We start from the raw sequence: 14868 nt of genomic DNA, 5'->3' as shown, positions 1-14868 counted from the left end.
CCTCGAGATTGTCCCGGATTGGAGCACACCTAGTTACCTAACAGCACGGTATTGAGATGCAAACTGTGCAGCTGAAGGTTAAGTAGGATTGAGGAAGCCTAAAAGCTCTCTCTTAGCACGTGTGGAGCCAAGAGGATAGTAGGCTCCGCTTCTTTTCTTTCCTCTCTCCCCTCCCCCTCTCTCCCCGCTTGTACTTCTACTTCCAATCCCTTAAGCTTAGCCTCCTTAGGAAATCTCCCCCTCTTCCTCCTAAGGAAGACCCCCTGCACTTGTAACCGATTCCCTGAAATAAAGCTCAACCCCTGTTCGACTCTGGAACGACCTTTCTCTCATACGTTTATCCGGTTTGGCCAACCGAAGACCTGGGACAGGTAAGAAAGACTCGGGTAGCCCAATACAGGCCTCTAGGCCTGGCAATCCTTCTAGTCTCCTAAGTTCACAACTTTGATACTGTCCTGGCCTCCTCCCTCTCCCACAGCTCACATATCCAATCAGTTGTCAAATCTTATTGTTTTTACCTGCGTAGTATCTTTTACACTCCTTTTATTCCATTTACTCCTTAGTTCAGGTCTTTATCATCTCTCTCCTGGACTATCATAAGAGTCTCCTGATTGGTATTCCTGTCTCAAGTCTCTCTCCACTCTAATCTATCCTGAACACTGCTGCCAAAGTGACTTTCCCTTAAGCACTGATCTGATCATGTGATTCCCCTCCTGAATCAATTCTAGTGGTTTCCTACTGCATCTATGATACAGTGTAAATTCTGTTCAACAGTTGAAGGTCTTTACCTATAATTCCAGGCTCTTTGAAAAAGATCCATCTTGGCAATCCAGTTAAACTGCCCTTCACGCTATCTCCCATCTCCATGCCTGCATTCTGAGAATAAGAGTTAGCCTGTGCAGAGGCACAGAGATGTTATCCATGGAGGGGGTAAGCAAGGCCCAGAAGGCACCGCACCTTCTTCCTCATCTCTGCCCCAACACATTCCCTCTCCTCCTCCAAAACACAGTCCAAGCAATCCCTTCTATATGAAGCCTTCTTCCCAATCTACTTGTTTTTGCATTTGTTCTGACATATTTATCTATATATGATGTTTTCCCTACCCCTCCACCTGAAAAGTATGAACTCCTGAGGAGAAGAGATTGCTTCGTTCACTGGTGCCCAGTACAGCACCGACCACACAGAGGTACACTGTCAAGGACTGTCGCTGGACAGACTGAAATCTGAATTTAATGACTCCAGTTGTTAGATGCCTACTTCCTTGAGCTTCTTAGATTTTTGATGGGGATGTTCTATGTGGCTACAGAGCAGAACTTCTAGAAGATTCAAGAGAAGTTAGCTGCAGATTCTAAACTGATTTGGAGAGAGGTCAGTGAGGCAGTACAAACAGTAGGGTCTTCCAATGGGAACACCTGGGTTTAAATTCTGGCTATATTATTTTCTCTTTATAATACAATCTCATTCATTTAATAAAGAACTATTAAATGCCTACTCTATACCAGGCATTGTCCTACACGCTGGGGATACAAAGGCAAAAAATACAATGCTCCCTGACCTCAAGGGCCTTATTACATTTTCCTGAAAGCAATCAATAAGAACAAAAGTAAGAAAATACAAACTACATACCAAGTAACTTCTTGCTAGAAGCACATCAATAACAGGCAACTGTGGCAATCACCTCTCTACAGGAGGCTGCATCTTTACTGAGCCTTGGAAGAGAGCTATGAATTCTAAGAAACAGAGCTAAGGATGAAGGGCATGCTGGGAGACCAGCTGGACAAGCTGGCTGGCCCAGACATGGAGGTGGGCTGTGATGCTAGAGGAACAACAAGGTCAGTTTGGCTAGAAAGTGGAATGTGGGAAGGAGAATAATTTGCATAAAGACTGGTAATACAGACTGGAACAGGCTGTGAAAGGCTTTAAAACCAAAGGAATTTATACTTTATCTTACAAGCAGTAGGAAGCCACTCAAGTTTCTTTAGGAGGGTAGTGGTGTGGTCAGACCCATGCTTTAGGAATATGAAATCGCCACGTGTGCAGAGTACAGATTTGAAAAAGTATAGAGATTCACTCTATTATTTATTAAAAGTTAATTTGCCAGCTATGTTGAATACCAAATGGAGAGAGTAGAGAAGATAGGGAAGACCAATTAGGAGGCTAGTGCAGTGATCCACATGTAATATAATTTAAAGCCTGAACTAGGGTGGTGGCACTTTGAAAAGAAAAAGGGATGGTTCTAAAAGATACTATGGAGGTAGAATTGACAAGACTTGGCAACTGACTGGGTATGGATGGTGGTGGGAGAATGAAAGAGAAGGAAGTATAAGGGATGACTCCTGGGTTTCCAACATAAGTGACCAAAGGATAGCTGTACTCTCAACAGAAACAGACAAGTTTGGAAGAGGCACTGTTTTGGGGGCAAAGAATGAACTCTACACCACCGATTGGAAATGTCCAGTAGGCAGTTAGATGGTGATTCAGAGCTGAAGCTCAGGCCTGGATATTATAGACCTGAGAATCATTAGCACAAAAACAATACTTGAATCCACAGAAGCTGCTGAGATCACTGAGAGAGAATGTGTAAGAGAGAAGAACTCAGGACAGAATCTTGTAGTAAGTCACATATAAAACAGATTCACAGACAATGATACATCAAAGAAGACTGAAGAGAAGTCAGAGAAATAGAAGAACCAGAAGACAGCAGACACAAAAGTTAAGGGAAAAGACAGTATTCAAAATGAGTTGGTCAACAGTATTGCAAGCAAGTTTCATTATTTGTAAAATGAACATCACAATACCTATGCCACTTAACGCAGAGTTGTAAAGAAGATGCTTTGTAAAACTTAATTCTTATACACACACACACTTTCTCTCTCTCTCTCTCTTATCAGGTTGGGATGAGAATAGAAACACTGATTTAGCACTAAGTTGCACAAAGAAGAGAATAAGTGAGGATAGTATCAAGAATACAAAATAAAAAGAGTAGAAACCGTTTCACTAAAGTGAAGCTCTGTCAGCTTCATCCTAAAACTGTGATTTAACAACACTAACAGAAACCCAGAATCGCAAGGGTCAAGCAAAAAAAAAAAAAATTCTGTTCTCTTGTTTCAAAAGATGAAATTTATTTCTAACTTCCCACTGAGAGCAACATCATATGCCTCCACAGTCAGACTCTCCCACATGGGTTTTTCTGCAATGCAGTGAAGTCTCCACTAAGATAATTTGCAATTACATCTTCAGGAAAGGACCCGAGGTTAACTATCACAATTTGCCTAAGTGTTTGGCATCAGTGGGTGGAAGCATTCTAAAGACAAGGACATGCTGATATTTCCAAATGACTAAGCTCAGTTCAAGACAAAAGGAGCCCCAGTAAAGTGATTCACAACTACCCACCTTTAGCGTTTTCACAGCAACAGTAAGACTGTATTTCTTCCAGACGCCAACATATACTTCGCCATATTGACCACCCCCGAGTTTGTGCTTCATGGTGATATCAGTCCGTTCCATTTCCCACTTGTCATGGATGGGGGACACTCCATAGACTGTAGGCTTATTGCACTTTGGTGCTGGGTAGTGCAAGGTTGTCACCAGCCCATCAGCCACTGTAGAGTGATGATGAACAAGCTCTGCCAAAGTGCTAAATCGGCTTTCTGCTGTCACATACACCTGATGCAAAATGGGGGCACAGGGAAGGTAGGAAATGGAAAAAAAAAAAACAACTTGAAAGTAAAAAGAAGTATCTTTATTGGGCCAAAACTGAGAGTTTTAATTTTCACAGATTACATGAAAAGCTTTGATGATACCAAACAAAGCATAACATTTCATTCACACTGACTTTGTCCTTGCCTTTACAGATATCTCACCTATCTAAACCGGTGGCTCCTTAACTTTGTGTTCCCAGCACGGTACTCTTTGTCATGAGGAACTGCAAGCACTTAAGCAGTATCTAAGTTGGAAACCCTCCTGAGTCAGAAAATCCATGCATTCACAATGTTCCTTCATGAAAGCATGTGTTTTTGTGGAATATTTTGTGAGTTCAGGGTCTAACACGTATTGAGGTTAGTAAACATACGAAATGGGTAGGTTTTTAAAAAACTTTTGTGAATAATACACTTTCTCTACAGCATGCTGGGTAAGAAAAATTTACGCTAAATAAAATCAACTTTCTTTCCACTGCAATGACAGAATATCCAAAACTTCGTGGCACATTTACAGAAGTGCAGCGTAACTTCTGAGAACTGCTGGTCTGACCCAGAGGTGTAGTGTCACACACGGCCCACAGCATTCTGAGTGCGCCAGAACCAGATCGAAATGTGACTGGGAAACTTAACAAAACAAGCGCAGATAAAATTACATTTAGAACTAATCACTAGGTAACCCACAGGGATCCTTATGGGCAGGTTAGCGGCCCCTGTTTCCATCCGAGTTTGACAGCAGGGGCTAAGACCACTGCTGCTTATGTAACAGGGCCTTTCTAATTCCATGACTGGAGAAGGCCAAGACATTTTTTGGGGATAGTCAAATTTTCATTTGAATCTTACAGTCCAATTATTTGGTTGTACATATTTACAGAACAGGGCAGAATGATAGAAATCATATTTCTGTCATTTTTCAGAGACAAAGACATACAGTGGGGGAAAAGGGTGACAGGCAGAGAGAAGCCATTCAGAAGGCAACACCCGGGTAGGGAACAGTTCTGTGAAGGAGACTCGAATCACTTGTAAATGATTTTAAGAAGAGTCAAGTACAACTACCAGCATCCTATAATGATAAGCAGAATGCTGGACATGAGGTCCAGGCAGCTAGATGTCTTACTGTTTTCGGAACTGTCTGCCAAGCTTTCAGAGAGATAGAGACAGGAAGAAAAGCCTTCTAAAATTAATCTCACACACTTAGCTTGAGATTACCTTTAAGCATAATAATACAAGTTAGATTTCATTAACAACATAGTTCCCAGTATCCCAATCTCTTAAAGTTAATTAATTGCTTTATTCTACCAAGTCTATTAATATTAGCCAATGTAGATATGCCCTGTTTTAAGATAAAAGGATATTAATGTGAACTTATAAACATTATGGGATGATTGCCCCACAAACTCTTTACAATAGGGGAATCCTGCCTGGCTTATTTAATACATTAAAATTTTTAAATTAGAAAAATACTGAAATCTTGAAATGTCATTGAGAGCCTGGATTTTAGTTCCAGCTCTGTCAAAAATTAGCTACATGACCTATAGAAAAAATTAGCTACATGACCTACAGAAAATAAAAAGGATATTTTATCATGTCAAAGCATGACCTCAAGTATATAGATAATGGAATTGTCTACAAAGCTACTTAAAAGCCTATAGGAAAACAAATCATTTGCTGAGAAAGCAAACAGACAAATAAACATACAAAAAATAAGTTGCCATTATCTGGTAAATGTTAAGGATGTTTAATTTTATCTTTTTCAATACTTAACGGCTTTCATTTATGTAACATTTTGGAAGGTGTTTTTGTGCACATTTGATGCTTACGATACTATTACTATTTGGAATCAAGAAGTGCTGCTGCTACACTCATTCCACAGAAGGGGAAAACTGAGGCCTGGAGGTTTAACATGACTGATTTACTACCAAACTGCATAGCCATTAACTGAATCCAAAACCTAGATCCAAATCTAGATTTTCTAAGTGCAGGCCCTGTTTCTGCCTCTTAGCTCACATAAGGTGTTTACAGAGATGTCTTACCTTTCCATCTGTGGTGGTATTGATCCTGTAGTGGTATACACGTCCCTCGTACCTAAGCGAGATGGATAATTGCCCAGGGCTGCTCTCACTTTCCCGCACAAGAAAGCTGCCGTTGATAAGGCTGCTAAGCAGATATTCTGCTGCACTGCGGGACACTGGCCCATGGTACCAGGAATGCTTCTCCAGGCTGTTCACTGGGGTGATATAGTTGCTTGGCACCCACCCCTGCCCATTCTTAGAGCGTACCTCACTCCACTCACCATTCTGGTTGTAACCTAGGACTCGGAGCTTCTCACCTAGACAGAGATCAGTAACAAAGAAGGAAAAAAAAAGGATTTTACGCAGATACAAAACCAAAACCCATTAACAAAATATTTTGAGAAGCAAACATTATTTATGGAAGTTTCTTAAACTGCTTAATAAGAAACTTTAAAATGAAATTAAAATCTGGTAGAATCACAATATGATTTATTAGCAAATTATGTACACTAGAAAGGAAAAGGAACTGAAACATAAAAGAGAGAAAACAATATTTCAAGACCATAACAGCTGAAAGCAAAACCCTTTGATATTACTACAGAGTAGCTTAGATTTATAAAAAGAAAATTAATCACGAGGGCAAAAAATTGCAACTATATGAAATGAACGATCTTGATGTTCTTTCCATTATTCTGAAAGAGCTATGACTTCACCAGTATGGGTATTTTCCTTCTCCAGTGATACAGATTCTACTTCATTAGTTGCAATGACCAAAAAGAACAGTTTGCCAACCCCTTCTGGTGAAGAGCCTCTCTATATTGAGCTAGGCTGTTTCTCAGGAGACAGAAAGCAGTATACCACTGAGTCCACACTCTTATCAATATTTTTATAGTTTAGTAAAAGTTACAATAAGATGGATTCTACCGGCTTCAAAAACTTTTAGTCTCTTGACAACATGATGAGGCATCAAAGTTGGATTGGGGGGAGGTGCTAGTTTCCTGTCCAGCTATATTTACAAGGAAATCTTTCTCAAATGTTTTCATCTATTGAAATATTTATTATTTTAGAGAATGGGAAGAGACAGAAATAAAGAACTGATACTTTGCTGCAATATAATCTTAATTCCAATTGAAAGTTTTTTGATTACTTGTACTTCACCTGAAATACCAGAATTACATTTTACCAAATGACAAACATTATTCAGGATTTATGTAGAATTGTGCATATGTGTACAAAACAGTATCTGCTCTGTGGTGTATAAGAAAAAAATATTTAAGTAGAAAGAACACATGTATAGGCAAATTGCAAATATTCTTATCTATAATCACTTATAAATTACCTGCTACCACTTATAATCTCCCTCAGTCTTGTTCCTCCTACACATACTCGTTTCCATCCCATGATCTCTTGACCTGCTCCTCATCCCTCTCTATTCTGGTTTTTTTTTGGAGGGGGAAAGGCAAGGCAATTGGGGTTGAGTGACTTGCCCAAGGTTACACAGCTAGTAAGTATGTCAAATGTCTGAGGCTGGATTTGAGCTTGGGTCTTCCTGACTCCATGACCAGTGCTCTACTAACTGCAACACACACACACACACACACACACACACACACACACACACACACATTCTTACTGATCACTTGTAACAAAATGTATTATTAAGGGATTTCATAAATTATAAAAGCATTTGCTTCAAGCAAAAATGAAATAGCTATCAATATTAATGAAGTTATGAAGGAAAACAATGCTCCCTCTCTACATGTTTTTGTTAAACTGTTTTCCAAATAACAAGTGTGTAATAAATGGCTGGCAGTTTTTTGTTGTTGATGGTTAGAGAGATTAAATAAAACCACAATGCTGTGTACAGAATCAGGAGACCTGGATTCAAATCCTATCTCTGACCTTTATAGAATCACAGAATTAAATAAGTGAAAAATCCTTTTAAAGTCTAAGCTAGATGGCTGATATTGTCAAGTAGCAGAGCCCACAGAGACAAGTATGAGAGATTCCAGGTCCAAGAGGTCCAGAAACTCTTCTGTGAGGATGATCAGATCCCTAGAGCCTGTATCCTGTTCTGAATCCAGGAACATAAGACTCACACTCAGATCCACAGAAAAAAGCACCAGGAGAATGCACATCATTTATGGGTACATTTTAAAAATTTCATAATTGTTGTCTGAGGAGATGGTGAGATCTCTGGCATGGTGGTGGTGCGGACAAATCTCAACCACTGCAAAACTACAATCTCTAAGCACTGCATTGTCTGAAGAGAAAAAGAAGAGTATCATAATCATGTCTGGCCTCTCAGGGATACAATTTTCCCTAGGACTGCTGTAGCTGCATCGTGGAGTTTTTATAATATTCCATTACATTCCAGTGCCACGATTCAGTAAGCCTTCTTCTTGGTCCTTGAACACGACACTGACTCCATCTCTTGACTGTGCATTAGCCCTGGTTGTCATGCTCTCTCTCCTGGCTTCTTCTAAATCTCAACTAAAATCCCACCTTCCAAAAGAGGCCTTTCCCCATCCCTCTTAATGCTAGTCCCTTCTCCCTAAGATTATTTCCAATTTGTCCATATATTCTATACATACACAACTGTTTACATGTTGTCTTCCCCATTAGAATAGCAGCTCCTGGCAGTGAGGACCGTCCTTCCTTTCTTTCTATCCCCAATGCTTACTTAGCACAGTGCCTGGAAAACAGTAGGCACTTAAAAATGACATTGACTGACTGACCTTAAGGCTACTTACTGAGTTCAACTCCTATGTTTTACAGATGAAGAAATCTGAAGTTAAAGATAGTCAGAGTACAGTGGAAAACCTTTCCTTTCAAATACCACTGGCTCCAGAACGAATGAATCTGGGTTCAAATTCTACCTGTGTGATTGGTCAAATCACCTACCCTCACATGGACCTTAGTTTTTTCAACTGTAAAATGAGGGAGTTTAAGTTGACAATCTTGGAGCTAACTTCAAGCTGTAGACAGCAGATCCTATGATCACAGTTTCACTCCTACTAGCTGTGTAACCAAGGGCCAATCACTAAACCTCTAAGTCTTAGGTAACTCCCTAAGACTTCTGGGTGGGATCTATGTTTGTGAAGGAATTCCTTCCACTTAGAAAATCACAATTTCTTGGGCACACTGATGAGAGTCATAAACTTTTCCCCATGTAGGGAACATGAAGGCACAGTTCTTTTAAAAGAAAACCAGGGCATATTAAGATCTATTAAACATATTAAGACAAATCACCTAAGTAAATGAAAATGTGCTACACCAGAGATGTCAAACTTTCAGCTTGTAAAATTCTAGAGTACAGCCCAACCAGATTAAAATATAGTTGGAAAATGTGTAATAAAATGAATAAAAATACAGTGAAATGTAGATAACATTAATTTGTGATTCCCTAGGTCAACACATGGCCCCTCGGAGATTCATTTCTATTTGACTTTGACACCACGGTTACAGTCTCTCTACACATAATAACGGTGATGTTGATGATAACAGCTGAAATTTACATAGTGCTTACTCTGTGCCAGGCACTGTGCTAAATGCTGTACAATTATTACATCATTTGGTCCTGGGAAGTAGGTGCTATTATTATACCCATTTTAGAGATGAGGAAATTGAGGCAAACAGAGGTCCAGTGACTTTCGCCAAAAATCACATAGGTAGTGTCTGAGGCTAAATCTGAACTTGGATTGTCCTGACTCTAGGCACTCTAGGCTCTATTCATGGCACTCTCTAGCTGCCATGGATGGATCTATTCTGTGTTTTTATCCGGGAATCCCAGAATGAATGCCTTTTACTTTGTTCCCTTCCTAGTGCCAAGGTGTGTGCCAGAAACCATGCCAAAGGCTGAATGAGGGTTAGTATTTACTTCATTTTTTTTACCTTTACAACTGAAAGGGGCTGAGTCAAGATGGCCGTGTGGAAGCAGGGATCTACTACAGCTCTCCCCCTAAACCCCTCAAAAAACCTTTACAACTGAAACAAATTACATCTCATTTTGAGAAAGTTTGACTACGTGAAAAGCCCTTCTTCCACCTTTCTCATTTTTCTACCAGTAAGTGATAAAGATATGTATCATTTAGGCAACAAAAATCACCTTCTCCAAGTTAGGACTCAATGGTAGAAGCATATTAAGTTGGTGGTTTTTTAAAAATTTCTCTGAGTCAAATAACAACAGATCATACACAGAGACCATCATTCTGGTTACATAATTATTATTGCTGCTGTTGCTATTACTAACTGCACTATGCATCTGTATACTAGGTTTTGACCTTTTTACAATTACAATGACAAGTATTCTCACAAATACTTCATTTACTCTTCAAATTAACTCCTTGTGACACCGACAAAGCAGGTATTATCTTATTTCTGCTAGTGAGGAAACTACGCAACTATGCCCTCATTAAATAGTGGTATAGTTAGGACCAGGACCAGAACCCAGCGAGAAAATGAAGAGTTATGGAAGGTACACACTCTAGGGAAGTGAATCAGAGTTCTACTACTCTTTAACTATGTGTTCTTGGTAAGTCAAATGACCACTCTGGACTTTGGTTTTCTCATCCCTAAAATAAGATGATTTTAAAGGTTACTTTCAGCTCTTCAAGTCTAAGATTCTATGAATACAATATTTTCTACATGAAAATGAAAGGTGTGAAAACTATCCTTATAACTTTACCTTTGGTGATGCTGAGTGTGTTGTCACCACTTGCAACAAAATCATAAAGTGCAACAAAGAGATTGGGGTCACTCTCAGTAGCTCCAAGCAAATTCTCCTTGGAGCTCCACCTGATGGCTTCATTCAGTGCCTGGGATTCAACATCACAGCCATAGGGACGGTGTAGGGCTTCTGAAAAGACACAAAAGAGAAAGAGACATTTATCTTACATGCAGTGGCTAGAAATTCATCTGAATTTGTACACCACTTTCTGCCACTTCGGTGAACTGAACAAGCTCCAGAATGGGGATTTTTGGGAGAAAGAGCCCTGTGTCTTTATACGTAACCTATTAACATTTTAAGCATGCAGACTGCTTTTTGCAGCCTGTGTGTAATACAGTGGTCATAGATAAAACTTCAAAATAAGGTTTTAGTTCTGTTTTCTATTTGTCCTCTAAGGTTTCTTCCAGCTATAAATCTAAACCATGATTCACTAAAGTTAGAAAAATTAGTGACATGGAAGATTCACTACTTTCTTAAAATAAAACTGCTGGAATTCCAGAAATCAATAGCAAAGAACTTCGTTAATCACAACACATATTTTTTAAAGACTAAAGAATGTGTATGTATGTACTGCTTCTTTTCTTCAAAAGACAAATTCCAGGAAAACTAGCAGAGAATCTTTAAGCTAAATAATTATCATAAGGGTATAAAATGGCTTAGATCTTGTATTTACTACAGAAAAAGACATTTTTAAATCTAGATATGGAGAACTCCTAAAAATATCTCTATTACAAAGTGCCCTGATTCAATATAAGAAACTCATGATATTTCAACAATGCAGTCACTTTATATGAATCAATTAAACAAGCACTTATTAACTGCCAGACACCATGATGGGTGTTACAGTTACAAGTATAAAAAGATCCTGCCTTCAAGAAGAGTATATTCTACTGCTAAATGAAGTACACAGAAAGATACAGTGGTCTGGGCACAAGGCAAAACTGAGAAAACCAGGAAAGGTGGCAACTGAGCTGAGTCTTTAAGTTAGAATGCATGAAAACATAATTTATTAAGCACTTATTATGTGCCAAACATCATGTTAAATGTTGCGAATCCAAAGAGAAAAAGCTAGATAATTCCTACTCTGAAAGAGCTCACATTCCTTGGGAGAGCCAACCCACAAAAGAAAATTCAACTGTGGGTGAATGTAAAACCTCAGATCTGGGTAGTGTTGGGGCATATAGTAGGTAGGTTACTTTAGTAAGATGATGACAGTGACATGAGTCTTCAGGGCATAGAAACTGAGCAGATAATAAGGTCTGATGGTCCTTCAACTCATCAGAAGGAATAGACTTTTTGATTTCCATACTGTCTAAGCCAGATGTGGTCCTCTAGGTCCTCAAGTATGGCTCTTTGATTGAATTCAAACTTCACAGTGTAAATTCCCTTAACAGAATTTATTCTATAAAACATGGATTCTAAAAGGTCACGTGGAGCCTACCCCTGATCAAGTAAAGCAGCCCAGATGGCCTCTGGGTTGCTTGGCCTACGGAGGCTGGGAGAAAGGAGGGTGGGCATACCCAGTGGTAGCGGGGCTTCTCACCACACTGCCATCCCAGATGAGTTCAAAGCGGCAGAGCATTCTAGATATGAAAGGTAGTCTATGCAAAGGAACAGAAATAGAAGACAGAATGTCATATAAGGAGAATAGTAAGTAGGTCATTTGCCTGGAACACCAAGTAGGGGAGGGAAAATGTGTAATTAGCCTCTAAAGATAGAGGAAAGCCAGATTATAAAGGGCTTTAATTGCTAAATGATTTCTAGCAACTAGTACAATCCCTGGCACAGAAAAGGCACCTAACAAATACTATACTAGCGCCAATAGCAAGCCATGAAAGTTTCTTAAATAAGGAAATAATATGGTCATATTTGTGCTTTATTTAGGAATATAAATTTGGCAGCTATATGGAGGACTGATTGGAGATGAATCAGGGAAACCAATGAAAAGTCCTAGAAGATAGTCCAAATAAGAGATAATGGCAGTCTGAAACTAGTGTGGTTATAAGTAGAAAGAGGGAAGTATATGAGAGAGATGATGAAGAAGGAGAATGGACAAGAACTGGCAACTGGTTTGAGAGGTAAGGGTAAAATATGATGAAAGGTTGAGGATGACCCCTTTTGAATTTGAGTAAGTAAAAGAATGGATCTTTCCTTGACAAAAAAAGGAAAGCTAAGGGGAAAGTTGAAATGAGGAGAGAGAATGAGTTTGATATTGAACATATTGAGTTTCAGGTATCTACAGAAAATTCGGGTAGAGATAGTTTCTCACTTCTAAGAGCCTGCTAAATATCTATCTCAAAAGTGAAATGACGATTGGATATATGAATTGGGAGTCATCTTAATAGATATCATAGTAGAATTAATGGGACCTGATGACATAACCAAGAGAGGGACTGTAGAAAGAGATAAGAACAAGAATACAGAGACAGTTACACAAAGAGAATAAGATGTGGTTGATATTTCTGAAAAGCATGTTGGAAAAGGTCAGTCCTAGAGGAGAACAGGTAGGAAGAAGTAGTAGACTTCACAAAAAAACCAGGAAACAAAGTAACCAAAAGGAAAGAGTGGTTAACAGCTGTAGAGATTCCAGGAAGGATGAAGAATGAGTAAAGAGCACTGGATTTAGCAATAGAGATAACTGGTGATTTGGGAAGAAAAAAGCATTAGTTAAGTAGTGGTAGGGGTGAAAGTCATATTTGCAAGGGGTTGAAAATTGAGTATAAGGTAAGGAAATAAAGGCTACAAGAACACACAACTTTTTCTTAGAGATTGGACATGAAAGGAAGCAGAGATATAAGGACGATAATTTGAAAAGAGGGTAAGGTTATATGATAATTTAAGAATGGGAGAGATCTTGTTACCAATTGATAGGTAGAGGCCGAAAATTATAGCAACAAAGAAGCATGATTGAAAGGGAGGCCTATCAGAGGAAATAAGAAGGGATGAAATCAAGAGCTAAGGGAGAGGAAGTTGGAATGGCAAGGGAAAAGGTCATATTCTGAGAAACGCAAGGAGGAGAGGATTGAAATGATGAAGTGATTCACACCGAATTAAAATGATGCCATGTGAGCAGAGAGAAGGACAGAGCTGTTATGGAAACAGATCTGGCAAGACTTGGCAAACAAATGGATGTATGGACGATGGAATATTACACTGCAGCAATAAATATTGAATGAGGAATTCTGAGCAAAGTGGGAAGATCTCTGGGAAGAGGGAAATAAGCAGAACCCAAGAATAATTACAATGACTATAACAATGTAAATGGAAAAAATTACTATAAGGAAATCAAAACGAGGAACTGAAAACCAAAAATTTATCTTTGCTCTTAAGATAGAGAAGTAGAGCTCCTGGGACAGAATATAGTGTGCGTGTGTGTATACACATATGTATGCACGCACGCATGTATGTATATACACACATACATACTATATTCTATATCTTATATGTGTGCATATGAATATACTATATTCTATCCTAAGAGTTGTCTACTTCTCTGGCATAAGAGCAGAGATAAACACATATTTTACATCTATATATAAAGATACACACACACATTATCAGAAGCAGTCACTACCAGGTATTTTTGTTTGTTTTCCTTTGTTTCCAGGGAGGGACTGAAATGACAGACAAAAGGCATCAATAAAGTATTTGTCTTTTAAAGAAGACATGTAAAGTAGTAGTAAGTCACAGAACAATGAGAAATCCTGAATTTTTATTTTTACTTTACTATAATCTATGTGACCTTCATTAAGCAAGTTATTTAATCTCTTCACTCCTGTTCCTTCATCTACAAAGTGCAGTCAGGAGGTTAATGTTAAAAGTGACTTCTATTTCTGAATGAACCTTACGATCCTAGGTTTCTAATTCCAAAATGTTACTTTATTTTCGCAACGAATTACAGTTAGTAACAAATATAGAATATAAGCTATTTCTCAGTACAAGTATTTACTGTAAAAAGAGTCATGGATTTTTAAAAGTACTCTATTTTTAAATCCTAATTTTAAATAACACTCTTCTCCACCCACCTACTTCCAACTATTGTGGGAGGTTTTGTTGGGGAGAGGGATAGTTTAATTAAACAGAAAGGTCATATTTACTTCCTTCTTTTCCACTCCCTCCTCCCCTTTGTTTCCAAATCATTCATGGTCTCTTTCCTGTATAGCCAGTCTGCATAGGAAATCCTTTCATAAATCATCTTCACTTCTCCTAACTTCAAACACTAGACAAAATAAAAATTAAATGGAAAAAAATCCTAAAACTGACTGAAATTTTAAAATGAACATGGAAAGTACCTCTTAAACCATTAACAGTAAGTAATATATTTAAAGCTGAAAGGGATCTCAGAAAAAATTGAGATCCAAAGAAGTTATGATTTGCCTAGGCTTATATGCATCAGTAGCAGAACCAAGATTGAAACCAGTTGACTCCA

The 14868-nt window shown here is 38.6% G+C and overlaps 1 protein-coding gene across 10 annotated transcripts in view; it reads right to left on the bottom strand.

Annotated features, from left to right (window-relative positions):
- Positions 1–14868, bottom strand: part of ABL2 (ABL proto-oncogene 2, non-receptor tyrosine kinase) — an 85249-nt gene that overhangs the window by 16032 nt on the left and 54349 nt on the right. For all 10 annotated transcript variants that reach the window (XM_072648527.1, XM_072648534.1, XM_072648530.1 and 7 more), the window contains 3 exons: positions 10398–10568; positions 5732–6027; positions 3394–3666 (listed from right to left, as the gene is read on the bottom strand). In XM_072648527.1, coding sequence (XP_072504628.1) covers positions 3394–3666; positions 5732–6027; positions 10398–10568 — 740 coding nt within the window. The remainder of the gene's footprint in view (positions 1–3393; positions 3667–5731; positions 6028–10397; positions 10569–14868) is intronic.

The sequence above is a fragment of the Notamacropus eugenii genome, chromosome 2 (assembly GCF_028372415.1).
Source record: "Notamacropus eugenii isolate mMacEug1 chromosome 2, mMacEug1.pri_v2, whole genome shotgun sequence".
NCBI classification, from domain to species: domain Eukaryota; kingdom Metazoa; phylum Chordata; class Mammalia; order Diprotodontia; family Macropodidae; genus Notamacropus; species Notamacropus eugenii.
Note: the sequence above shows the minus strand (reverse complement) of the source record. Positions and strands in the feature narration are given on the sequence as shown.